Below are 27,368 nucleotides of genomic sequence, written 5' to 3'. Positions count from 1 at the left end.
ACAAACTCAGCTAATTTTTCTATTTTTATTAGAGACAGGGTCTAACTCTTGCTCAGGCTGGTCTTAATCTCCTGGCGTCAAGCAGTCCTTCCACTTCAGCCTCCCAGAGTGGTAGGTTACTGACAAGAGCCACCACCACCTGGCCAGTTGCCTTTATTTTTTTTCTTTTTGAGACAGGGTCTCACTCTGTTGCCCAGGCTCGAGTACCATGGTGTCAGCCTTGCTCACAGTAACCTCAAACTCCTGAGTTCAAGTGATCTTCCTGCCTCAGCCTCCCGAGTAACTAGGACTACAGGTGGACACCACAAGATCTAGCTCATTTTCTGCTTGTAGTAGAGACCAAATATTGCTCCTGCTCAGGCTGGTCTTAAACTGAGCTCAAATGATCCTCCCACTTCGGCTTCCCAGAGTGCTAGGATTATAGGCATGAGCCACCGTGCCTGGCCCAGGAGCCTTGATGTTAAATTTCCCAGCCTCCAGAACTGAGCTATAAATTTCTGTTGTTTATGAATGAACCAAGACAGATGTTCTTCATGGTTAATCACAGATGTGTACATGCATAGCAGAGTGAAAAATTCAAGTCATCTGACATACACATGTCTAGCTGATGTGGGACAAGGCAATGCTCTGCCTTCTTCAGTCTTCTACTATAAACAAGTGTCTTTTTCATAGTAAATCAGGTCCTATGAATTTCCAAGTTTTGTCCTTTTGTTTTTTTAGACAGAGCCTCAAGCTGTCACCCTGGGTAGAGAGCTGTGGCATCACAGCTCACAGCAACCTCCAACTCCTGGGCTTAAGCGATTCTCTTGCCTCAGCCTCCCAAGTAGCTGGGACTACAGGCGCCCACCACAACACCCGGCTATTTTTTGGTTGTAGTTGTCACTGCTGTTTGGCAGGCCCGGGCTGGATTCGAACCCGCCATCTCTGGTGTATGTGGCTGGCGCCTTAACCATTGAGCTATAGGTGCCGAGCTGTTTTGTCCTTTTTATTAGTAATTTCACTGTTTAAAATGATCACCAAACATAATGCTGAAGTTCTGTCTAGTGTTTCTAAGCACAAGACAACTGTGGTGTGCCTTCCTGAGAAAATTACATGTGTTAGATAAGCGTGTTCAGGCATGAGGTATAGTCCTGTTAGCCATGAGTTCAATGTTAACAAATCAACAGTATATATTAAATAAGGTGTCTTTAAGCAGAAACACACATAAAACATGGTTATGTATTGACTGGTTAACAAAAATGTGACTGGAGGTTCACAGGATCCTAACTGTATTTCTCCTAGAGGAATGATTCAGGATTGGCTAATTAGGTGTTTGTGTTGATTTTACTCACCATAACTACCAGGAATAACAAGAGTCAACTATACTCATATTATTCTCTTAGCCTAAAAAGTTCTCCCTCCAGCATTTTTCCCTCAACCAGCAAAACTCATCTTGTCCTTCATGACCCATCCAGGTATCACCTGTGCTATAAAACTTTTACTGACTCTTCCAAGCAGAATAGTTCTCTCCTGTGAACACTCACAAACCTCCGTTCATACTGTTACTAGAGCACTGATTTCGGTGTACTGAGTTACCTGAGGGCTCTGCTTGTCTATCCTTTACATAAATCATGACTTCCTGAGGGATTAACCAGCTTGATAACTATTGACTGAATGATTGGAAGTATAAGGAAAGGAGGGAGGAGAGGGCTTCTGTAGGGGGGAGTAAATACTAATGGAAAAGAAATTGAAACTGAAAGAAACAGAAAGTGAATTAAGTAATGAATATGATCAGGGCTCTTAGAAAGGACCCCTGAGTGAACCAGTTTGCTACTTTTGTGGTAGCAAACTGGTTCTGGGTCTAAGTATAGGACACATGCCTAAAGGCCGTACTGATTAGACAGTGACTGGAATGGCCTTAAATGAGAAAGAGTTTTTTGAGTCACTTAACCCAAAAGTCTAATGGAAAAACCTGGCTTCAGGATCAACTTAATTTAGGATTCCCATTTCAGCAGGATCCATCTTTTAACTCTACTCTTTCTGGTTTGGCTGTTCTTAGGCTCCACACAGTGGTTCCTGGGATTTCAGGCTCATATCATCACAGCCCTCTGTCCAGTACGAGTAACACAAGCAGAGGTCCTGGAGTTGAGCTGGTTTGGGTCATGTGCTCATTGCTGCGCCAATCACTGTGGCCTGTAGGATGAGATGGTATTGGTTGGCTCTCTCTAGGCTGCCTTGCTGTACCCCCTGTGAAGTAGTCAGCTTCACATAAAGGATGCAAATTTTTCCATGTGTTCTTTTGTGTTTATGATATCTCTCTATCATCTCACCCATGATGGAGATGGAGATACATTAACAAGTCATCTGATTGAGAGGTTTTGTTTGCTTTTACCAGAAGTTACTTTGCTATAACTTTTGTTCGTTTGATATAACATTCATTGAAGATTTATTTATATAGGGCTGAGCTCCGTGGCTCACACTTGTAATCCTAGCACTCTGGGAGGCCAAGGCAGGTGGATTGCGTGAGCTGCCAGGTTCGAGACCAGCCTGAGCAAGAGCAAGACCGGTATCTAAAAATAGTTGGACATTGTGGTGGGCGCCTGTAGTCCAGCTACTTGGAAGGCTGAGGCAAGAGAATTGCTTGAGCCCAAGAATTTGAGATTGCTGTGAGCTATGACGTAACAGCACTCTACTGAGGGCGACAAACTAAAACTGCCTCAAAAAAAAAAAAAAAGTTATATAGTGCATAGTGATTATTATATCAAGTAGTGTGCTAAACACTGCAGGTGCAAAACCCATGATCTCAGAATGTAACAGGCTTGTAGTAAGATAAAGAGCATTCTGTGCCTTAAGAACAAACAAGGTTCATTTGGAGTCAGAAACTGTGCTACTCAAATGAAAAAAGTCACAACTAAATACAATAAATATGCTTCCCTCTTCCAAGAGATTTGCATTTGATGAGTGGAAATAACTTTGAACTGAGAGCTGAGACCTAGATTCTTGTCACACTATTGCCATCTGCCATCATTACTCGTTAACTGTGAATTCAGAAATTTTTTTTTTTTTTTTTTTTAGAGACAGAGTCTCACTTTATGGCCCTTGGTAGAGTGCAATAGCATCATACAGCTCACAGCAACCTCCAACTCCTGGGCTTAGGCGATTCTCCTGCCTCAGCCTCCCGAGCAGCTGGGACTACAGGCACCCACCACAATGCCCGGCTATTTTTTTGGTTGCAGTTTGGCTGGGGCCGGGCTTGAACCCGCCACCCTCGGTATATGGGGCCGGCGCCCTACCAACTGAGCCACAGGCACCGCCCGAATTCAGAAATTTTATAGCCAGTGTTTCCCAAGTGTGGTCAGCAGTTCGTCTGCATTAGCTTCACCTCAGGTTCTTTCTGGGTCCTAGCACTCACCCACTGAACAAGATCTGGAGGTATGATCTCTGTAAATCTCTATAAACCTCATTTTCCCATCTATAAAAGAGATCATATTTACCTTACAGCATTGGTTTAAAGATTAAATGCAATGATGGATAGAAAGCACATGGCACGTAGCAATAGCTCAGCAAATGCCCTTTGCAAAATTCCTTCAGAGAGTGTGAAGCCCCTATAGTACAAAGTAGTTGAAGGATTCCTAGAATGATAGCAAAAAGCCCTTCCTCACTTGTGGAGTGTTCCTCCAGATATATGTGACTATTACATGACCCCTCTGGACTCTTGTTGTTTGCTGTTAATTATTATGGGACATAAGTCTGGCCTAAACTACTTCATGCTGGAATACAGTGGGTGAGATACATCCTAAACTCAGAAGTTAGAGGCCATCTCCTGTTGTCTCTGCGATTGTTTAAGCAACTCAAACCACATCACTACCTGGGACTTCCCTAAGAGGGGAGAGAGAGTGTGTGTGGGGGTGGGGTGGGGGTGGGGGGTAAAGCACAGTTTGGGGTTTTTTGGGTTTTGTTTTTTCTTTTTTTGAGACAGAGTCTCAAGCTGTCACTCTGGGTAGAGTGCTGTGGTGTCATAGCTCCCAGCAACCTCCAACTCCTGTGCTCAAGCAATCCTCTTGCCTCAGTTTTTCTATTTTTAGTAGAAACAGGGTCTCTCTCTTTCTCAGCCTGGTCTCAAACTTGTGAGCTCAAGCAATCCACCCGCCTCGGCCTCCCAGAGTGCTAGGATAGGATTACCAGCTTGAGCCACCACGCCCTGCCAGCACAGTTTTTTAAAGATGCAAGTATATGCTCTTATTACACCTAAATAGGTTTAATTTCTTGATATCATCTAGTAACTTCAGTTAGACTTAGATGTACTATAATCCTCACTTGACAGGGGTCTCCTGGTTTATTGGCAGTTTTTGGCTTTACCCTAATCAGAAAGAGGAAAGTTAAAAGGACACACCCATTTCTAAGAGTTATGCAAAACCCTCTTCCAAGAAACATCTTACCCCTTCTACTAGTCATAAGGCATGTCAGATTTGATATGAGGAAAGATGACTGGAGGCTCCCAGAAGTCCTTAGTCATGAAAGAAGAGTTCTGTTATCTTTGGTATGTTACCTAAGGCAAAGCAGAAGATTCTGGAGTTTTAGAAATATTTTCAACTTTCAAGGGGGTTCTAGTTAATACTTGGTTATTCAGAAGAACACATCCCTCTATTCCAAGAATCTGACTTATGATTAAATGAGGTGCTACCATACCGTGTTTTCTTGGTTAAAAATACATAATCTCTTAAGGTTGGAAAAGACCTCAGTATCTTGTCTATCTGTTGGTCCACTCTTTGAGCCCCTCTATAGTCTGCTTTTCCTTACCATGCCCCTGCTGGCACTCACTCAACTTTATTATGTTGAGCCACCCCAAATAAATCAAATTTCCCTTCACTGTATCTGAATACTACAATCACGACTCCCCAGACAGAATCTCGCTGAATCCTGACATGAATTTCTAGCCCAGGGGTCCTCAAACTGCGGCTCACAGGCCACATGAGGCAGTGTGATTGTATTTGTTCACGTTTTGTTTTTTTACTTCAAAATAAGATACGTGCAGTGTGCATAGGAATTTGTTCATAGTTTTTTTGTTTTTTTTTTTTAACTATAGTCTGGCCCTCCAACAGTCTGAGGGACAGTGAACTGGCCCCGTTTAAAAAGTTTGAGGACCCCTGTAAATCTAGTTCCTCATCACAACCACAATGGGACGTGACTTTCTGGCCTTTGCAAAGCTAAATCTGGACCCACCTAAGTGTTCTGGATGTCAAAAGCAGTAAGAGGAAGTCCTGGCCTTGCTCTACATGCTTGAAGACCTGGAGATCTGACCTAAAGGACAGAGAGTTCATGTGACATGTACTCTCTGCTCAACAGCTAGCAGTGATGCAACTTCTGGGTCATATGTACCCACTTTTTGTCTGTGGTCTGGCTGATTGTGAAATGGTTTGTTTTCTGACTGGATTTGGGTACAAAAGGAAAACAGTCACTTGTATTTCATCATAGAAGGTGGTGGCATAACCTTGCTCCTAGACACAAATTCTAACTTTGTTTCAGCTTTCTTGATAGTAGGTCCTATGCCATAAACTACTCTAAGCCCTTTTGTTAAGTAAAGTGATTTACATTATCTTTTCCTCTTTGTCTTCTTTATTATTATCTTATTTAGATTGCCATCTCTTCTCACTGTTACAGACTATTGCAACAGCTTCCTATTAAATTGTTTTTCTTTCTCTGGTTCATCTTCCTTACCCTACCATATAAGAGCATAGTACCAGTTAACATGTCTCTGCTTATCTGTACTCTTCAGTGGCTCCCCATTACCAGTAAAAGAAAGATGAAACTTCTTAGGGTGTTATTCAAGGTTTTTCAAGTCCTCCAAACTCTCTTTCTTCCTTCTTTTCCACATTTAACAGAGACTATTCCGCATTCTCTAAACCTGTCTTACCTTTTCTTATGGCCAGGCCTTAGTCATACTGTGCTATAAAAAAAGTCCTTTTCTCTTTCCTTTCTAAAATCATTTATCAAACCATACGTTCCTCATTGTTCATATTTATTTTTCACATCATTACCAATAGTTTGATTCCCTGCTTCAGTGGTTAATAGATTTTATATCTCTTTTATGATATTTATAAAAATCTGCTTATTTTAGGCATATGTACTAATGCCTTGTCTTCTTTCAATATTGTAACTATTGTAAGTTACTTTGAAAGGAGTATTCGAGTCTGGCCTCTCTTCTTTATCCCCCAAAGCATTCAGCTTATTTTTACTGAATATTATAGAAGGAGCTTATTGATTTGTCTTGAGAAGTACCCAAATCTAGATCCCAAAGATTTCCAACATTTTTCCTAAATGCCTTACAGTAGCATTTTACATTTAAGTTCATGATTAATTTTGAGTTAGTATTTTTTTTTTTTTTTTGCAGTTTTGGCTGAGGCTGGGTTTGAACCTGCTACCTCCGGCATATGGAGCCAGCGCCCTACTCTTTTGAGCCACAGGCACTGCCCTTTGAGTTAGTTTTTGTATAAAGTGTGAGACTTAGGTTGAGGTCTTCCAACCTCCCTGGATTCAGTACCATTTCTTGAAAAGGATGTTTGTTTTTTTTTTTTTTTTCTCCATTGAATTGCTTTTACACTTTTGTCAAAAGTCAGTTGGGCATATTGTATGGGTCTATTTCTGGGTTTTCTCATCTGTTCCATTGTTCTACACTTGATCTTAGCCAAAAGGCAACAAAGCCATCTATTCCATTGTTCTGAGCATCCATTACCATACAATCTCATTACCATACAATGCAATACGTCTTGAAATTTGGTAGTCTGATTTCTCCTGTTTTATTCTTTCTCAAATTCAAGTCTGCTATTGTGCTTCCTTTGCCTTTCCATATACATTGTGGAACAGTCTTATCTATATCTACAAAAATTCTTGCTGGGATGATAGGAATTATACTAAATCTGTGTATCTATTTGGAGAGATATACTATGTTGCATTTTTCAATCTATGAACATGGTAGGTCTTCTTTGATTTCTTGCATTAGCATTGTGTAGTTTTCAGCATGTATCCAAGGGCTGTCTGATCAGAGAGTATTTAGCCATAGATGTCTCTATTTTTCTGTATATGTTTTCTTAGACTTATATACCTTTTCAGTCTTAAAAAGTGATTATGGGGCAATGGCTGTGGCTCAGTGAGTAGGGCGCCAGTCCCATATACCGAGGGTGACGGGTTCAAACCAGGCCCCGGCCAAACTGCAACAACAACAAAAAATATATAGCTGTGGGTTGTGGCGGGCACCTGTAGTCCCAGCTACTCGGGAGGCTGAGGCAAGAGAATCACCTAAGCCCAAGAGCTGGAGGTTGCTGTGAGCTGTAGACGCTATGGCACTCTACCAAGGGCAACAAAGTGAAACTCTGTCTCTAAAAAATAAATTAATAAATTAATTAAATAAAAGTGATTATAAATGGCATTGTATTTTTTCTTTTCTTTTCTTTTTTTTTTTTTTTGAGACAGAGACTCAAGCTGTAACCCTGGGTAGAGTGCTGTGGCATCACAGCTCACAGCAATCTCCAACTCATGGGCTCAAGCGATTCTTCTGCCTCCACCTCCCAAGTAGCTGGGACCACAGGCACCTGCCACAATGCCAGGCTATTTTTTGGTTGCAACTGTCATTGTTGTTTGGTGGGCCTGGGCTGAATTTGAACCCGCCAGCTCAGTTTATGTGGCTGGTGCCTTAGCCGCTTGAGCCACAGGTACCGATCCTATACTTTTATTTTCTGTTCCCACATGTTCATTTCTAGTATGTAGAAGTAAACTGATTTTTGTGCATTTATCTTGTATCCTGTGACCTTGGTAGACACACTTATTAATCCCAGGAGTTTTTTCCCATTCCTTGGGATTTTGTATAAAGATAATCATGTCATCTGCAAATAAGGGGACAGATTATTTTTTTCCTTTCTAATCTGTATGCCTTTTTTGTATGTTTCTTGCTTTGTTTCTCTGACTAGAACTTCCAGCAATATGTTAAATAAGAACAGTAAGAATAGATATCCTTACCTTACTCCTGATCTTAATGGGAGAGCATGCATTCATTCAAAACAAAGTATAACTTTGGATACTGGTCTTTTGTTGATGTACTTGAAGAAGTACTTGAAGTACTTGAAGAAGTTCTCTATTTCTGTTTTTCTGAGTTTTTATAATGAATGTTGAATTTTGCCAGTTGTTTCTGTTATTGAATGACATAACCATGTGATTTTTTTTCTTCTTTAGTCTATTAATATGGTAGATTACATTGATTTTAAATATTGAATCAGCCTTATTCCTTGGAATAAACCCCATTTGGTCACATGTTTATATAGGTTGCTGACTTCTCTTTGTATTTTACATTTAAAGCTGTGATTTCAGACCAGGTGTAGTGACTCATGTCAGTAATCCTAGCACTTTGGGTGGCTGAGGTGGGAGGGTTCCTTGAGGTGAGGAGTTGAAAACCAGCCTGGGCAACGTAAAACCCCATCTCTACAAAAGCTAATTTTAAAACATAATAGTGCATGGCAGTATGCTCTTGCAGTCCCAGCTACTCATGTTTGACATTGTAGTGAGCTATGGTTATACCACTGTGCTCCAATCTAGACACCAGAGCAAAATATGCAAAACCTTCTCTCTTTAAAAAAGTCTATAATTCTCTCTCTTTTGGGGGGAGGGGGCAGTCTCACTCTGTCACCCTGGGTAGAGTGCTGTGGCATCATCATAGCTCGCTGCAACCTCAAACAAGTATGCCTGACTTCAAGGAGTCTTTTCTGCCTCAGCCTCCCAGAGTGCTAGGATTACAGGTGTGAGCTACCATGCTTGACCTGTATAATTCCATTTTGAGTTAATTTTCGTATGAGATTGTATATGAGAATAGTCCTGGAAAAGACTTCTCTTTGTTATCATATTCAGGACTCACATTCCCATATTCTTCTTGCAGTATGTATCAGTAATCCAGTAGCAATTTTTCATTTCCACATCATGGGACACCTTTCACCTGAAGCTCTCAGGCCCCCTTATAAATATTTATGTATGGTCACTGCATTTATCAGAATGAAGGGAACAAGATGGTAAAGAAGTCACATCATAGTGAATCCACTGCATATCTTTATCTTACTCATTTTTTTCTATAATCCTCTTGCTGTCCTCCTTTTCTGCTTCCTACTGTGAAAACTCACTTACCTTTTAAAATTGCATTTATTAGTTTAAATAAATTAACATATTCATTGAATGAAAAGAAAATCATTTTCACTAAGTACTTGCCAAGTATTTGTTGGCCACACAGGACCCTAACCTCAATATGCAAACAATGTAACCTAATTGTAAGTATAATCGCTTATATTAATTCAAAACTTTTAAAAAAGAAAAAGATGCTTGGAACTTAAAGACATCAGCAATTGAAATGCCCAAGTGGGGAAAACTCTGGGGAAATCTGAAAGGAATACAGGCCACGTGCAGCCTGCAGGTCCAACAGTCCTCTTCCTTAACCTCTGATATCTGAAGATCTATTAAAAGTTTTGAAATAGGGCGGCGCCTGTGGCTCAAGGGGTAGGGCGCCGGTCCCATATGCCGGAGGTGGCAGGTTCAAACCCAGCCCCGGCCAAAACCCAAAAAAAAAAAAAAAAAAAAAAGTTTTGAAATAGGCTCGGCGCCTGTGGCTGCAACGGCTAAGGCGCCAGCTACAAACGCCTGAGCTGGTGGGTTCGAATTCAGCCCAGGCCCACCAAACAACAATGATGGCTGCAACCAAGAAAAAAAAAACAGCCGGGTGTTTTGGCAGGTGCCTGTAGTCCCAACTACTTGGGAGGCGGAGGCAGGAGAATTGCTGAAGCCCAGGAGGTTGAGGTTTCTGTAAGCAGTGATGCCAAAGCACTCTATCCAGGGCAACAGCTTGAGGCGGCTCTGTCTCAAAAAAAAAAAAAAGTTTTTAAATAGCTAATGACTTCTTTTCCTTCTCCTTACTCCTTCTTCGTACATTTTAGGCTTGGAAGAAGCGCTGGTTTATCCTGCGGAGTGGCCGGATGAGCGGAGACCCAGATGTTTTGGAATACTACAAGAATGATCATTCCAAGAAGCCCCTGCGGATCATCAACCTGAACTTCTGTGAGCAGGTGGATGCAGGCCTGACCTTTAACAAAAAGGAGCTGCAGGATAGTTTTGTGTTTGACATCAAGACCAGTGAGCGCACCTTTTACCTGGTGGCTGAGACAGAGGAGGACATGAACAAGTGGGTTCAGAGCATCTGTCAGATCTGTGGTTTCAACCAGGCTGAAGAGAGCACAGGTACGAGAACAAACAGGCCTTTCTCGGGAGGGGCTAAGACTAGGCTCTCAGACCCTTGACAAGGAGAGCGGCCCCAGCTAAGCCTACTTGTTGGCAAAGAAGGGATAGGCAAAGGGTGAGAGTGTGAAGGTGTCACCCAGATAGAGTGACTCCTAGCCCTAATTATGCTCAAACAGGAAACCAAAGAATGTTGGTGTCGTGATGAAGATAAAAGTATTTTGTGGTATTTCTTCAGGCACCTCAACAGCTTGGGGATTCCTCAGCCCCGCTTCTTTCTCCCTTCCCTCAGCAACCTGGCATCCTGGCCCTGTTACCTGTCAGACACCCCACAGGGAAGATCTCATCTTGGTCTCTCCTCTGGTCTATCTATGTCAGAACTAGCCATTCTCTCTCAGAACATCATCCACGGTTACACTCAAATCTCTTTGTTTGTTTGTTTGTGGTTCTTTGAGACTGTTGTTGTATATAATCCAGTGCTCATTTATATTCACTTGGGAGGGGACAGATGAAAGGAAGAAATACTACTTTATGTTTGGGTTTTGATAAAATCACATAAGTATAGCTCAACTTTTTGGAATAAGTTTTAAGTTGCAAAAATGCTCCTTGACATTTGTTTGGGCTCATTCCTAACTCTTCAGGATGGTTGAGGAGCAGTTATTTTCTGAAGGAAGCAGATAGTCTAAACAGTAATTCTTAATACACATCAGAATTAAAGAGGAACATTTATACAAATATTGATGTGAGAACTCATGCCAAATCAATTAAGAATCTGAGTGGTAGGTTTAGCCACTACTATCTTTTAAAAGCTTCATTCTGATTAGCAAGCAACTATTTTCTGTAAATATTTTAGGTTTCAAAGACCACTGATAGTCTCTGTTGCATGTTCCTATCTTTTAAATTTTTTCACAACTTTTGAAAAATGTAAAAACCATTCTTAGCTTGTTAGCAACATCAGCAACATGACCATCACCCAGGAGGTTGTTAGAAATGCAAATTCATGGCTGGGTGTGGTGGCTCATCCTTCTAATCTACCACTGTGGGAGGTTGAAGTGGATGGAATGCTTGAGCTCTGGAGTTCAAGACCAGCCTGGGCAAGAGTGATACCCTATCTCTATTACAAATAGAAAAACCAGCCAGGCATCGAGGCAGGTAGCTATAGTCCTAGCTACTCTGGAGGCTGAGGCAAGAGGATTGCTTGAGCCCAAGAGTTTGAGGTTGCTGTGAGCTATGATGCCATGGCTCTCTACCAAGGGCAGCAGAGTGAGACTCTCTCAAAAAAAACAAGAAAGAAAGAAAGAAATGAAAGAAATGCAGATTCTTGAGTGTTACCCTAGACTTACTGAATCAGAAACCTTGGGAGTAAGACCCAACAATCTGTTTTTTAAAACCTTCCAGGTTACTCAGATGCAAAGTTAAGTTTGGGAACCACTGGTTTAAACTCTCACTACTTGGAATAGGGTGAATGGACCAGCAACATCAGCCTCTCCTAGGAACTTGGGCAGAATGTAGGGCTTTTACCAGACTTACAGTATCAGAGTAGTTTGAAAACTTTTTGTTGTTGTTGTTGTTGTTGGGGATTCATTGAGGGTACAAGAAACCAGGTTACACTGATTGCATTTGTTAGGTAAAGTCCCTCTTATACTTGTTTTTTGCCCCCAAAAAGGTGTGTCACACACCAAGACCCCCACCGCTCAGGTTAAAAACTTTTTGCTTTAAAATAATTCAGACTTACAAAAGGATTGCAGAAATAGTACACGAAATTCCCATATACCATTTACTGAACTTTCACTAATGTTACATCTTATGTAACCATGGTACAGGTATCAAAACTAAGCAGTTAACATCAGTAAAATGCTTTAACTAAACTACAGACTTTGGATTTCACCTGTTTTTCACTAATGTCCTTAATTTGTTCAGGATTCAGTCTAGAACGCCACATTAGATTTCGTTTCATGTCTTGAGTCTCCTCCAATCTTTGGCAATTTCACAGAGTCTTTGTCTCTTATAACCATGACATTTTTAAAGAGTACTGGTTGGGCCAGGTGCGGTGGCTCATGCCTGTAATCCCAGTACTGTGGTGGGCTGAGAGAATTGCTCGAGCTCAGGAGTTCAAGACTTGCCTGAGCAAGAGTGAGATCCCGACTCATAAAAAAATGAAAAACCCAGCCGGGCGCTGCAGCAAGTGCCTGTAATCCCAGTGGCAGTGGAATGCCCACAGCCCAAGTCTGAGGTTGCAGGAAGCTATGATGCCGTTGTACCTCTGCTCAGGGTATAGGGTAGGACTCTGTCTCAACAAAAAAGTAAAAATGAAAATAAAAAAAGAGTACTGGTTGGGTATTTTGGAATTTGGGTTTGTCTGATAACTCATGGTTACACCAAGTTTATCAGTTTTGGAGAAGACTACCACAAAGGTGAGTTGTTTTTATTTTGAGACAGAGTCTCACATTGTCACCCTCCGTAGAGTACTATGGCATCATAGCTCACAGCAACCTCATACTCTTGGGTTCAAGCAATCTTCTTGCCTCGGCCTTCCAAGTAGCTGGGATTACAGGCACCCACCACCACACCCAGCTATTTTTTTAGAGCCTGGGTCAGGTGTTGTGTCCGGTGCCTGTAGTCCCAGCTCTTTTGGGAGGCTGAGACAAGAGAATTACTCAAGCCCAAGAGTTTGAGGTTGCTATGAGCCATGATGACAGGGCACTTTTACCCAGGGTAACAGAATGAGACTTTGTCTCAGAAAAAAAGAGAGAGAATGTTCATAGCAACATCATTCATAATAACCAAAAAGTGAAAATAACCCAAACATCCGTCAAGAAACAAATAAAAAATGGTATATACGTAAAATGGAATATTATTGTATGAGGTACTGATACACACTATAACACAGGTATAAACCTGCAAAATATATGGTACGTGGAAGAAGGCATAGATAACCACATATTTTATTATTACATTTATATGAAAGTTCAGAATAGACAAGTCCACAGAGACAGAGAGTAGATTGGTGGTTGAGAATGGGGTATAGGAAGTGACTGCTTTCTTAAGTAGTAAACATGTTCTGCGATTACTGATGATAGTTGTACAACTTTGTGAATTTACTAAAAACCACTGACTTTTGCACTTTAAAACTGTGAAATGTATAGTATGTGCACTGTATCTAAATTTTTTTAAGTTCCTTATTTGATTGTGATAACCAGCCAAGTTTGGGAACCCCTGGATTTAGGACCAACTTTATGAACATGTGACTGTGCTGAGCCCCACGCCCAGAAGGGCCTGCACTTGGTTTGACACTCTGCTTGTCAGGGGGTGGTGGCTCTCACCTGTAATCATAGCACTTTGGGAGGCTAAGGCAGCAGGATTATTTGAGGCCAGAAGGTTTGAGAACACTCTGCTATTACCATCTTGAAGTTCCTAATAATTTTTTTTTTTTTTTTTTGTAGAGACAGAATCTCACTTTACTGCCCTCGGTAGAGTGCCGTGGCGTCACACAGCTCACAGCAAGCTCCAGCTCCTGGGCTTAAGTGATTCTCCTGCTTCAGCCTCCCGAGCAGCTAGAACTACAGGCGCCCGCCACAACGCCCAGCTATTTTTTTGTTGCAGTTTGGCCGGGGCTGGGTTTGAACCCATCACCCTCGGTATATGGGGCCGGCGCCCTACTCACTGAGCCACAGGCACCCCCCATTCTTAATAATTTTTGAATAGTGAGTTCTGTGTTTTCCTTTTGTACTGAGCTCGGCAAATTATATAGCCAGTGGTGCCTGAACTAAATGTCTGGCCCTAGGAATTCAGTTCTTTTTATCTACTTGGGAGAAGGTTATTGAGCTCCCATTTATTGCTAAGTTCTTTGGTATAGTCTCTGCTTCCTGTGTGGAATTTCCTATTTTCCCCAAGTCTTTGTCATTTAAGAGTTTCATGGATTTTATTTTTATTTTTTCCCTTTATTTTATTCCTAATGAAGAGTAATACACGTTCAATGAAAAAAAGGGTGGGGGGAGAAGTCAAATAAGACATGAGTGTGGGCGGCCTGTGGCTCAGTGAGTGGGGCGCCAGCCCCATATACGAAGGGTGGCGGGTTCAAACCTGGCCCCGGCCAAACTGCAACAAAAAAATGGCCAGGCGTTGTGGCACCTGTAGTCCCAGCTACTTGGGAGGCTGAGGCGAGAATTGCCTGAGCCCAGTAGCTGGAGGTTGCTGTGAACTGAGTGATGCTATGGCACTCTACCAAGGGTGATAAAGTGAGATTCTGTCTCTACAGAAAAAAAAAAAAAGACATGAGTGAAAAGGCAGAGGGGGGAAAACCCTATACACCCACCAGTCTGAAAGCTTTAAAAAATGTGCGAAATGGGTCTAAGAAGTACCTCAGTGTTGTAGGAAATAGATATGACTCAGGGAAAAAAGTAACCAGAAAGCAGTCCCCGCTTTTAATTATTTACTTGTGGGATCACCAGTGTTCCCATCAGGGAAAATGTATTCTTGAGATGTAGCAAAAATTATTTTGGTGCAAATATCTTATTTTTTAAAAAGTCACAAGTTTTAAAGATATTGACTGAATCCTTCCTCTTATGTATAGTATTTAACTATAACAAAAATGTAGAAACCACATTCTGCGTTCTTTGATAGGAAGGATCGTTTGTTGCTTCACACATTGTTTATTCACTTATTCCTTTGGCAAACCTTGTTGAGCACTTACACTGTGCAAGTCCCTGTCGTAACCAATCTGGGCTACAAAGATGAACAGTAGAATCCCAGTGCTCATACATCATGGTGAGGAGGACAGCCATGCAGCCAGGTGGTCCCAGAGGGTGCCATAAGAGGCATCACCACAGATGCAGACACTGGCTCAGGGAGGGAAGGAGAGATGACAAATAATCGAGTGAGCATTTTTTCAATGACTTTGTCTATTACAGGATATATTCCCTGAGCCTTAGTTTCTTCTTTTCAGAGATTATTTTATTAGCTGGCAAGTCATTTGATTATCAGAGCAAGGATATTAGTTATCTGTGATAGAGCCTTAGGGTTTTCTCTGTGAGATCTTTCTGATAGAGACAGTAGGCGTTTCTTCCTTGTCAGAGGAGAATCTGGTATGTTAAAAGATTTCAGTCACTTAATGGGTTATTTTTTTTACTTTAGTGGCATTCTTAAAATAAGATTATATTTATAAAACCCTCAGGTAAGTTATTACAGTTTAATTATCCATTCAGTGGTGGGTTTTTTTGTTTGTTTTAGCTGAGAGTTGGGATCTAAGAAGCAGCAAGTTAACATTTAACTACTTTCTTTCACTTAGAAGCCTATTTCACTTTATTTCCATTTTTCTTTCTTTCTTTTTTTTTTTTGAGACAGAGTCTCAAGCTATTGCCCTGTGTAGAGTGCCATGGTGTATCAGCTCACAGCAACCTCCAACTTCTGGGCTCAAGAGAGTCTCCTGCCTCCACCTTCCAAGTAGCTGGGACTACAGGCGCCCGCCACAATGCCCACTTATTCTTTGTTTGCAGCTATCGTTGTTTGGCGGGCCGGGCTGGATTCCAACCCGCCAGCTCAGGTGTATGTGGCTGGCACCTTAGCTGCTTGAGCCACAGGTGCTGAGGCTATTTCCATTTTTCAAATGAAAAGATTGAGTACATTTTCCTCTGCCTAGCAGCAACTTCGGCTCTTCAGGACTGGAGATCTTAACCTCATCCACCACCCCACCACCCCCCAGGCTGGGTTCGGAAGAGCTACCCAATTCTTATTAGCTCCAGAACTCTTCCCTCAATGCAAGCAACGTTGCTCTCCTTTTACTGAGTCCTATTTGAGAACAATCAAGTCACTGGGGTCTTAATATTAGCCTCTGCCTTAGGTAAAGAGCACCCTGCACTGAGGCTGAACCCTCAGTGGCCACAAAAGAATAGTAGCAGCTATGTATTGAGCAGGGACTCTGTGTAAGTAGAGACATTTTCCCACTTAGAATTTACAGTAATCTGGGTGGCGCCTGTGGCTCAAGGAGTAGGGTGCCGGTCCCATATGCCGGAGGTGGCGGGTTCAAACCCAGCCCCGGCCAAAAACCACAAAAAAATAAAAAATAAAAGAATTTACAGTAATCTTTTGAGGTAGCAATGGTTTTAACCCAAGGTGACACAGCCAGAAAATGAGAAAGGCAGGATTATATTCTAACCCAGGTTCTCTGTGTTGCAATACGCTGTTTCTTGAAATAACGAACATCTGCCAGACCACGCCTGGATGTTCTTTCCCCTTTGGGTGTTGTGCACTGGACTGGAAGCACCTCACCCCACACCCCTTCTGCTAGGGGTCTTACAGCTGACTTAAGTTTTCCCTCCTCACCAACCTGTATTGCTGAATTCCTTGGGCTGGAATACTTCTAGAGTAGTAATTTCTAGGGCTTAAATCCAGTTATCAGGCTCTGTAACTTGGTTAGTAGGCTGGGAATAAGAATGCATGAGTTCATATTTCTACCCTGTGATGACATGGGCAAGTCACTTGATCAAAGTCTCGATTTCCTATTGTAGAATGGGGATAAAATACTTTCTGTTCTCACCGCATACTTCTTTATGGGCACATCCAGCCAGACTGCAGGCCCCCTGGCAGCACCTCAGGTTGCTTATTCCCCACAGGACTGTTTGCTTTGTATTCTGCGTAGTACTCCAGAGTTGTTCAGTCCAGCCTTCTGCTCACTGCTTGGTCCTATAGAGGTTTCATCACATGCGGAGACTCCTTCAAGCAGATACTCCCTTGTTCTTTGTCCCCCTTCCCCCCACCCCCACCATTGAGGGTTGTGATAGAACCCATATAAAAACTTCCGTTTTCTAAAGAGATTCTGTGGCAGATGGAGTCTTTTTTATTTTCTTTCTTGCCACCCGCAGATTCTTATTTCTACTGCCACCCTCCAGTTCTCACATATTCCGGCCAAAAATGTCTAGGATAAAGGCTGCAGGATCCAGAGCAGAACAGGAATGAAACTGAGTCTGAATATTGACATACGGTTGGAAGAAGCATCACTCTCCTGATGGAGAATTCTTTCCAGAAGGAAGCAGGGTTGTAATGCTCAAGAAGAAAAGCAAGTCCAAGTACATATATCAAAAAGATTTCAGGCCACATATACAAGGTTTCTTTTTGTTTATGCATGTATACGTGTACCATTAAAAGTAATTCTCCCCTGGGCGGCGCCTATGGCTCAGTCGGCAAGGCGCCGGCCCCATATACCGAGGGTGGTGGGTTCAAACCCGGCCCCGGCCAAATTGCAACCAAAAAATAGCCGGGCATTGTGGCGGGCGCCTATAGTCCCAGCTACTCGGGAGGCTGAGGCAGGAGAATCGCTTAAGCCCAGGAATTGGAGGTTGCTGTGAGCTGTGTGATGCCATGGCCCTCTACCGAGGGCCATAAAGTGAGACTCTGTCTCTACAAAAAAAAAAAAAAAAAAAGTAATTCTCCCCCTTTCCCCCCCAATCCTCTGGGAGTCAAAGTAGCCTTTAGGATAAGGAAGCAGAGAGCTGCCCTGAGCTGTGTTCACAAGCAGGCAGGTCCAGGCTCTCATGTTTGTGGCCTAGTCGTGGGCAGCTGTCCCTGACCAGATGTACCACACACAAAAAGAAACAGCTCTCAGCAGACAGCCTCCATGAATTATTCATGTGCTCAACAGTCATCTGCTATGAAGAAACCCCCTCACCTTTTTTGAATCCTCAAAGCCAAGGAATCTCTTTCTTTTTTATCCTCTCCCTCCTTCCTTTATTCTGTGGCTATTCCAGGGCCGGCACAGCTCCTGTCATGTGGACTTGAAAAGCAGCTAACTGTGCTCCAGTCTCAGCCTTGTAGCAGCTATAGTGGTTGTGATGCTGGCAATGATTTTTATATCTGTAAGACAAGATGAACAGAATATGGCTTAAATATCTGGTCCACAAACACTTATGTGGTCTCAATTGAGCATAAGGAAACAAAATGAGATAGGCAGAAGCTTGCTAGCATTATTCTGTAGTGCAGGAAAGGAAACTAAGTTTGAAATGCGGGAAAGCAGGGTGGCTGGGTCTAGAATACAGGGCCTTTGACCGACAGGGCTGTGTGCACTGTAACTCCTCTTCATTGTAACCCCTCTCCACAGACCCATTTACTTGGCTGCTTCTAAGTCACAAAATAGTGAGCAAGAAAGAGGAGAAGGAAGAAGTTGATAAATCATTGAGAACTGGCTATTTTGAGATTCTGCTTACACATTAATACTAACCTCTGATGGCCAGAGTAGCAAGATGAACACAGTGTGTCTTGGAGCAGCCAATAGACTACTATAAGGTAGAATTAGGGAAGGAGCCATGTTTTGTAACTCTTGAAGATTTTAAATAAGGTCAGAGCCTCTTCCATATCCTACTATTTTAACTTTTTCCCTTCCTCTTGAACTCCTTGCCAGGAATGTCACAGTAGTCATATGTCTGATTCTATGGAATGAAGAATTCTCGAGCATTCCAACCAACTGTTCTTATCTGTTCCCCACTTTTTCTCCTCTAAAATTTTGGTGAGATCATCTTTAAATATTTCATAAATATTTAACTTCTAGTAATCCTTGAATCTCCTGAGTTGAGTCAACAGCAGAATTTTTTTAAGTTCTGGGTCCCAGCTGGGGTCAGGCAGTCCCCATAGGAATGCTTTTGGGGAAATCTTCAACATCCAGTGGAGGAAGGTTATCGGGTGGTCTTCAAACAGCTCTTTCCTCTCCAGAGAGAATGATTGGTGCTGGAAAGGGCAAGACCCCTTACTCCAGCTGGATTTCTGATGGGCAGGGCTGTGGTAGGGCTGGGCGGTCCACTCAGATGCATTCCAATGACATTGATCCTCCCCCACGATGAGAAAAGGTAAGTGGGAGAGCTGGGGAGGATCCTTTCTCAGAGACCTCACCCTGTCTTCTCATCCCTGGGAGGGCTTTTTCCCCCCTTGTTTTCTCCCCAACCTTTTTGTATTTTAGTTTTTCTTCTTGAGATCAGATCTCTCAACTCCTCTGGGGAAACCTTGTTAGAAGCTGAGAGCGAATGTGGGAGGTAATATACAGCCTCTCTTCAGGCTGAGACTCCTCTCTAGCGGAGGAAAGAACAGAGTGGAGAATGACCAAGGCCCCATCCCAGAGGCGGAGCCTGCTGTCTGGATCACCCACCCTTTTTTCCACTAAAAAGAAGAAAATAAACATCCAGACCATTTTTCAGCCAGATCTGAAATCCTCATGTCTTAAAAATAAAAAATGATTTTCTAAATAAAACATCAGGCCTTCCCCCTCAGTCTTTTACTTGTTTGTTCTTTTTGTTTGTAGTCACACCCCACCCCATAGCAGGCTTTGAGTTGGGACATGAACTCCATAAAATCCTTCGAGATCCTTCTGCATTGTCCTGGACCTGCTGGTTGCAGCCCTGACCTTCAGGAAAGTACAGGCCCTCTGGAGGAGGAAAAAGAGACAGGAAAAACCTGACCCTATTCTCCTCCTCCTTCTACGCCTTTATCTTTCTGCCTGTTTTCCCTTTTATTCCAGACACTCCCCCTCATTACCCCAGCCAGCCAGCCAGTCAGCCAGCCAGCATAGATAAAGTCTAGTGTTACCTGCCAAAACCCACAGACTGCTTGAGTTGGGAGCATCTCATCCCAGCTCCTCAACACCAGAAGCTTTGGATGTCTCCCAAATATCTCTTGAGATCTCCTTGAGGTTTTGTTGATTTTTTTCTCTAAGTACTTCTGATTATCCCTTGTGGAGGAAGGTAATAAGTGATTGTTGAGTTGGCCCCAGACCAAATTCCAAAGCCCAGTCTAACTTTAAATTTGGACTAGAGGTAAAATTAGAACTTTGTATTTAGTGGTGATGTTACCTTAGACCTCTGAAGACCTTGATTATGATTAAACATTCAGTTACATATAGCTCTATGTGGGATTCTGAACTCTACAAAATAAGAGGCTGTAAGGTAATCTCTAGGATCTGAATTGGGAATCAAGTCCTGATTCTGAATTTCAGCTGTGTTTACTGATTTACTGTGTAGAGCTTAGTTTCTTCAATAATAAAATAAGAGTAATTATCAAACCTTCTTTTAAGGATTGCTTTTTTTTTTTTTTGGGTGAGGGTGACATGTCTCATCATGTCACCCTCAGTTGAGTGCTGTGGCATCACAGCTCATAGCAACCTCAAACTCTTGGGCTTAAGCAATTCTCTTGCCTCAGCCTCCTTAGTAGCTGGGACTACAGGCACCCACCACATGCCTGGCTATGTTTTGATTGGAGTTGTCATTGTTGTTTAGCAGGCCTGGGCCAGGCTCAAATCCACCAGCCTCAATATTTGTGGCTGGCACCCTACTCACTGAGCTATGGGTGCCAAACTTGCTTTTTTTTTTTTGCTTCAGACAGAGTCTCAAGCTGTCACCCCAGGTACCATGCTGTGGCATCATCATAGCTCACAGCAACCTCCTACTCTTGAACTCATGTCATTCTCTCGCCTCAGTTTTTCTGTTTTTAGTAGAGATGGAGTCTTGCTTTTGCTCAGGCTGGTCTCAAACTCCTGAGCTCAAGCAATCCACGTGCCTTGGCCTCCTAGAGTGCTAGTGTGAGCCACCGTGTGAGCCATCATGCCCAGCCTTAAGGATTGCTTTTAACCAAATCTCAAATGGAACCAATATATGAAACTAGTAATAGGGCATGATTTCTTTTTCAAATTTTATTTTATTTTATTTTTAGATAGAGTCTCACTTTTTGGCCTTCTGTAGAGTGCTGTAGCATCATAGGTCACAGCAACCTCAAACTCTTGGGTTCAAGCAATTCTCTTGCCCTGGCCTCCCAAGTAGCTGAGACTACAGGCACCCTCCACAATGCCTGGCTATTTTTAGAGACAAGGTCTCGCTCTGGCTCAGGATGTTCTCAAACTGGTGAGCTCAGGCAGTCCACCCGCCTTGGTCTCCCAAATGCTAGGATTATAGGTGTGAACCACTACTCCCGGCCTAAATTTTATTTCGTTTTATTTTTTTAGGAGACAGAGTCTTTACTCTGTTGCCAAGGCTATAGTATAGTGGTATAATCATAGTTTACTACAGTCTCAGACTCATAGGTTTCAAGCAATCATCCTGCCTTAGCCTCCTAAGTAGCTGGAACTGCAGGTGTGTAAGGCTATTTATTTTTATTTTTGTAGTACTTTGCTATACTACCCAGGCTGGTCTCAAACTCCTCAAATGATCCTCTCACCTCAGCCTCCCAAAGAGCTAGGATTACTGGCAGGAGCCACACTGCACCAGGCTGAGGGAGCCACTTTGAATATTGCGGGGTGGGGTGTCAAGTGTCACAAGCTGTTTCTAGACTGTACTGCCTCCTCCTCTTCATCTTTCATGGTTGCCAGAGAAAGCTAGAACACGTGAAGATACTGGTCTATGGCAAATGTTTCAAAATGAAGGCCTGCAGACCAGTGCTGAGCTATGAAAATTTCCATCAGTCCACAACAAAGTGAAAAAACATGAGGAAGATAAAGTCAGTTTTCATAACACTGAATATGTATAATCAGATTGTTTGGCTTCCCTTTATTCAGAAATTCTCTTTATGTCTGTGCATGTATGTTAAAGTGTTCTTTTGTGTGTGTGAAATAATAGCCATAGCAAATTGTTTTTCTGTATTTGACATCATTAACAATTGGCAGACCTATGTGCCTGTTTCTAAAAGTGTGTAAACAAATTCATAAGCCCCCAGGTGTGGTGGCTCACACCTGTAATCCCAGCACTCTGAGGCTGAGGGGGGTGCATCACCTAAGCTCAAGGTGCATCACCTAAGCTCAAGAGTTCACGATCAGCCTGAGCAAGAGCAAGATCCTGTCTCTTAAAATATAGCTGGGTGTTGTAGGAGGCACCTATAGTCCCAGCTACTTGGGAGGCTGAGGCAAGAGGATCAATTAAGCCCAAGAGCTGAGTTTGCCGTGAGATGAATGCTGTGGCATCATAGCTATGACACCATGGCACTCTACTGGAGGTAACCAAGTGAGACTGTGTCTCAAAAAAAAAAACCAAAAAAACGCACATATAAGTAAAGAGGCAATGCTTTACCCTGTCCATGAAATAAAACTCTGGGGAACAGTCATCCAGAGGTGATGCTGGTGTCAGGACTCCCTGGTCCTCAGCCTTTGCTTCTGTACCTAAGGCCAGAGGCCTTAGAACTCTACCATTAAGTCCAGGCCCACCCTGCACACCACCATACAGTCAGTGCTCTGGGATCCTTCATTTCAGTTCCATCCTTGATTACAGGAGCTAGGTAGGATCCAGCCCTGGAATCTTGTCTTATTTTCTTATCCTTCACTCTTTGCCCTATGAAGCTGCTTGCAGTCTTAAATCCCACCCAGGACTGAAGCCTATCTTGCTTTCATTTAGCCCTTGTCATAGAGTCTTTCCAGACCTCAAGCCAGTGGCTGGAACCCACCACCCACTGGAAAACTTGTGGGTCGCCTGTGGTCTCTGTGCCTGCATGTCTGAAGAAAGTCTGCTTCCACTTCCACAGAACACGCTTCCTTCTCCTCTTGGACTCTCCTACCAACAGTTCTAGATGAGGCTCAGTTTCTGTTTCTGTGTTCACCCCATTGGCACCCTTGTCACTGAGAACCTGCCTTTTCCAGGTCCTGTTCCAGGGACAAGGGCTAGAGAAGAGCACAAGACGTGGATCTGATTGCGGTGAACTGAGCCTGATGTTCTCCAATTTCTGATCTCTCAGCCCAATGACTCTCTGCCCCTTCTGTGTCTAGTTCTAGGTCCTGGCCCCTCAATTTTCAGCAAGATTTACCTGCTTTTTTTTTTGAGATAGAGTCTCACTATGTTGCCCTCAGTAGAGTTCTGTGGCATCATTGCTCACAGCAACCTCAAACTCTTAGGCTTAAGTGATTCTCTTGCCTCAGCCTCCCAAGCAGCTGGGACTACAGGTGCCCGCCATAATACCTGGCTATTTTGTTGTTGTTGTTGCAATTGTCATTGTTTAGCTGGCCCAGGCTGGGTTTGAACCTACCAGCCTCTGTGTAGTGGCCAGCAGCCTACCCACTGAGCTATCGGCGCTGCCAATTTACTTGCTTTTAACAGAATGGTATCTGGCTCTTTGCCAACATATATCTACCAGGTAAAAAATCTGAGGTTAGGCTCGGCGCCTGTGGCTCAAGTGGCTAAGGCACCAGCCACATACACCTGAGCTGGCAGGTTCAAATCCAGCTCCGGCCCACCGAACAACAATCATGGCTGTAACCAAAAAAAATAGCTGGGCATTGTAGTGGGCACCTGTGGTCCCAACTACTTGGGAGGCAGAGGCAGGAGACTCGCTTGAACCAGGAGTTGGAGGTTGTTGTGATCTGTGATGTCACAGTACTCTACCCAGGGTGCGACAGCTTGAGGCTCTGTCTCAAATAATAAATAAAAATAAAAAATCTGAGGTTAACCTCAAGTGCAAAAAAAATTTTCATTTCTGTAAATTTAGCTTCAACATCAAGCCCCCATGTAACCAGTCATAGAAATATAAGTTTTAATCAATTCAAGATCCATATAGGATTTTCTGAGCTAGTTCAGGTCTCTTTTGCTTTCTCCCTGTGCTGGTATTTAAGGTCCTAGAGGCTTAGAGAACTGAGAACAGTTTACTAAGACCAGAGGTCAGAGTTGGGGATGAAGGAGGAAGTGCATGAAAGACGTGTGTGAGAACATGTCTCATTGTCACCACATTAGCGGAGACATGGTAGCTCCTGATAAATATCCAAATGAATGTGTTGGGGTTTTCTGTTTGTTTGTTTGTTTGTTTTTGAGACCGAGTCTCACTTGGTTACCCTCAGTGGAGTGCTATGGGGATAATCTCTTTGTCGCCCTCAGTAGTGTGCTATGGTGTCACAGGTCACAGCAACCTTAAACTCTTGGGCTCAAGTGATTCTCTTGCCTCAGGCTCCCAAGCAGCTGGGATTACAGGCGCCTGCCACAACACCCGGCTATTTTTAGAGATGAGGTTTCTGGCTCAGTCTGGTCTCCAGCCTGTGAGCTCAGGCAATCCACCCTCCAAGGCCTCCCAGAATGCTAGGATTGCAGGTGTAAGCCACCATGCCTGGCCTCTGTTTGTTGCTTTTTGAGACAGAGTCTCACTTTATCACTCTTAGTAGAGTGCTGTGGCATCATAGCTCATAGCAACCTCAAGCTCTTGGGCTCAAGTGATCCTCTTGCCTCATTTTTTTATTTTTAGTAGAGACAGGATCTCATTCTTGTTAGGCTGGTCTCAAATTCTTGAACTCAAGCAATCCACCAGCCTTGGCCTCCCAGAGTGCTGGGATTACATGCGTGAGCCACCGTGCCTGACCAAATGAATGTTTTAGTTACAGTATTTGATTATAGTTTGTAAATAGTTATATGGATTTTGTTTGTTTGTTTTTGTTTTTTTTTAAGCAAAGTCTCATTTTGTCCCCTTTGGTAGAGTACCATAGTGTCATAGTTCACAGCAACCTCAAACTCTTGGGCTTACGCCATTCTCTTGCTTTAGCCTCTCAAGTAGCTGGGACTAGAGGCCGCTTGCCACAATGCCCAGCTTTTTTTTTTTTTTTTTTAGAGACTAGGTCTCACTCTGGCTCAGGCTTATCTGAAACCTGTGAGCTCAGGCAATCCACCCACCTTGGCCTCCCAGGGTGCTAGGATTACAGGCGTGAGCCACTGCACCTGGCCAGTTTGAGAAATCCCCTGCTGAAGAAGAGGGGAAAGCTTAGATATCTAAAATTTCCTATACTGAAACAGTGGTATGATGTATAAAGAAAAATAAAAAACTTGAAGAAAACTCAAAGGAGATGATGTACTAAGTAGGCTGAAGATATGGGATCATGCCAAAGACCTAACATTTATTTTAGATATCTACCATTCATTTATTGTCTGCTTTTATTCCCTACCTTCTCACTCCTTTTCTGGGTGAGGTCAGTGAACACATTTTCTCATGGCTAGTGAATCATATTAGCCAAAACAGCCAAAACAGAAGGGAATAGATTTCATAGAACGAGAAACTTCCAGAATATGAGGTCCTGAATGGTCCTTAGAGAGTAGTTAATTCCAGACTCCTCAAATGACAGTATTTAGAGGTCAAGAGAGGGGAGCTCATTTGTTCAAGATCATACAGATGACTGGCCAGGCTGGAATTAAAACCCTGGTTTCTTGACTTTCAGTTAGTCTTTGAAATGATGTTGATGGTGATGATCGCATAAAAATCACCTTATATGATTTACAAAGTGCTTTTCCATATGTACTGGTACCAGAGGCCAATTTAGTACACAAGGTCTTGGGATCACGTGAATGGGAACCCACAACATTGACGAGTTCCATTATAACTTTGTCTTGGGTAATTTAGTTCTGAGCCTCAACCTCTGCATTGATAAAATACAAACAAAAATTCTTCACTAGATTATTATAAAATTAAATAATCCATATAAAGCACATAGCATAATGTTTGGAATACATTAAGCACATATTAAATATCTGCTTGCCTGAGCATGGTGGCTTACCCCTGCAATTCTAGCACTTTGAGAGGCTGAAGTGGGAGGATTGCCTGAGGCTAGGTGTTTGAGACCAACCTAAAACAAGAGCAAAATCCCTGTCTCTACAAAAAACAAAAAGAAGGCCAGGCATGGTGGCTCACGCCTGAATCCCAGCACTTGGGAGGCCGAGGCAGGTAGATTGCCTGACTAGCCTAAGCAAGAGCAAGACCTCATCTCTAAAAAAACAAAAAAATAGCTGGGTGTTGTGGCAGGCGCCTGTAGTTCCAGCTACATGGGAGCCTGAGGCAAGAGACTCACTTAAGCCCAAGAGGTTGCTGTGAGCTATGACATTCTAGAACGCCACGGCATTCTACCAAGGGTGACAAAAATTAGCCAGGCACAGTAGCATATACCTATAGTTCCAGCAACTTGGAAGGCTAAGACAGGGGGAATGCTTGAGCACAGTTTGGAGTACAGTGATCTATAATGATGCCACTCCAGCCAGGATGGCACGGAGTCATGTTTTACTAATTTACAGAGTCATCATATTTTTTGATATCCTTCTCAAAAAATATACACAGGGGCTTGGCGCCCATAGCTCAGTGGTTAGGGTGCTGGCCACATACACTGAGGCAGGCAGGTTCAAACCCATCCAGGGCCTGCTAGACAACTGCAACAACAACAACAAAAAAAAATAGCTGGGTATTGTGGCAGGCACCTGTAGTCCTAGCTACTTGGGAGGCTGAGGCAAGAGAATCTCCTTTTTTTTTGTAGAGACAGAGTCTCACTTTATGGCCCTCGGTAGAGTGCCGTGGCCTCACACAGCTCACAGCAACCTCCAACTCCTGGGCCTAAGCGATTCTCTTGCCTCAGCCTCCCAAGTAGCTGGGACTACAGGCGCCCGCCACAATGCCCGGCTATTTTTTGGTTGCAGTTCGGCCGGGGCCGGGTTTGAACCCGCCACCCTCAGTATATGGGGCCGGCGCCTTACCGACTGAGCCACAGGTGCCGCCACAAGAGAATCTCTTAAGCCCAAGAATTTGAGGTTGCTGTGAGCTGTGACACCACAGCACTCTACCGAGGGCAACATAGTGAGACTCTGTCTCAAAAAAAAAAAAAAAAAAAAGTGTGTGTGTGGTACCAAAAAACTGGATACAAATTTTAAGGAAATAACTATACTAAAATTGTAATACTCCTATTATAAGAGGGTCTTTATCTAACACAAGCATTCAGTGTAACCTGGTTCTTTGTACCCTCATTAAATCCTCAGCAATTAAAAAGTAATACTCAAGTCACATTTGACTTCTGCAATTACAAAAGATACAACATACATTATATGAGATAACAGACACTATCGGTATATATTGAGTATTACAATTTTATTCCATTTTTTTCCCTTTTTTTTTTTTTTTTTTCGTAGAGACAGAGTCTCACTTCATTGCCCTCGGTAGAGTGCCATGGCATCACACAACTCATAGCAACCTCTAGCTCTTGGGCATAGACGATTCTCTTGCCTCAGCCTCCCAAGTAGCTGGGACTACAGGTGCCCGCCACAACGCCTGGCTATTTTTTTGTTGCGTTTTGGCCAGGGCCAGGTTTGAACACGTCACCCTCTGTATATGGGGCTGGTGCCCTACTCACTGAGCCACAGGTGCTGCCCCATTTTTTTCTTTTC

At 43.0% G+C, this 27,368-nt stretch overlaps 1 protein-coding gene across 2 annotated transcripts in view; it reads left to right on the top strand.

Annotated features, from left to right (window-relative positions):
• The window catches only part of GAB2 (GRB2 associated binding protein 2), a 218,013-nt gene that overhangs the window by 135,055 nt on the left and 55,590 nt on the right, over positions 1 to 27,368 (top strand). For both annotated transcript variants that reach the window (XM_053560066.1, XM_053560067.1), the window contains exon 2: positions 9,945 to 10,245. In XM_053560066.1, coding sequence (XP_053416041.1) covers positions 9,945 to 10,245 — 301 coding nt within the window. The remainder of the gene's footprint in view (positions 1 to 9,944; positions 10,246 to 27,368) is intronic.

Source organism: Nycticebus coucang, chromosome 14, assembly GCF_027406575.1.
Source record: "Nycticebus coucang isolate mNycCou1 chromosome 14, mNycCou1.pri, whole genome shotgun sequence".
In the NCBI taxonomy this organism is placed as follows: domain Eukaryota; kingdom Metazoa; phylum Chordata; class Mammalia; order Primates; family Lorisidae; genus Nycticebus; species Nycticebus coucang.
The sequence above is the reverse complement of the archived record's forward strand: the minus strand, read 5'-3'. Positions and strand labels throughout refer to the sequence as shown.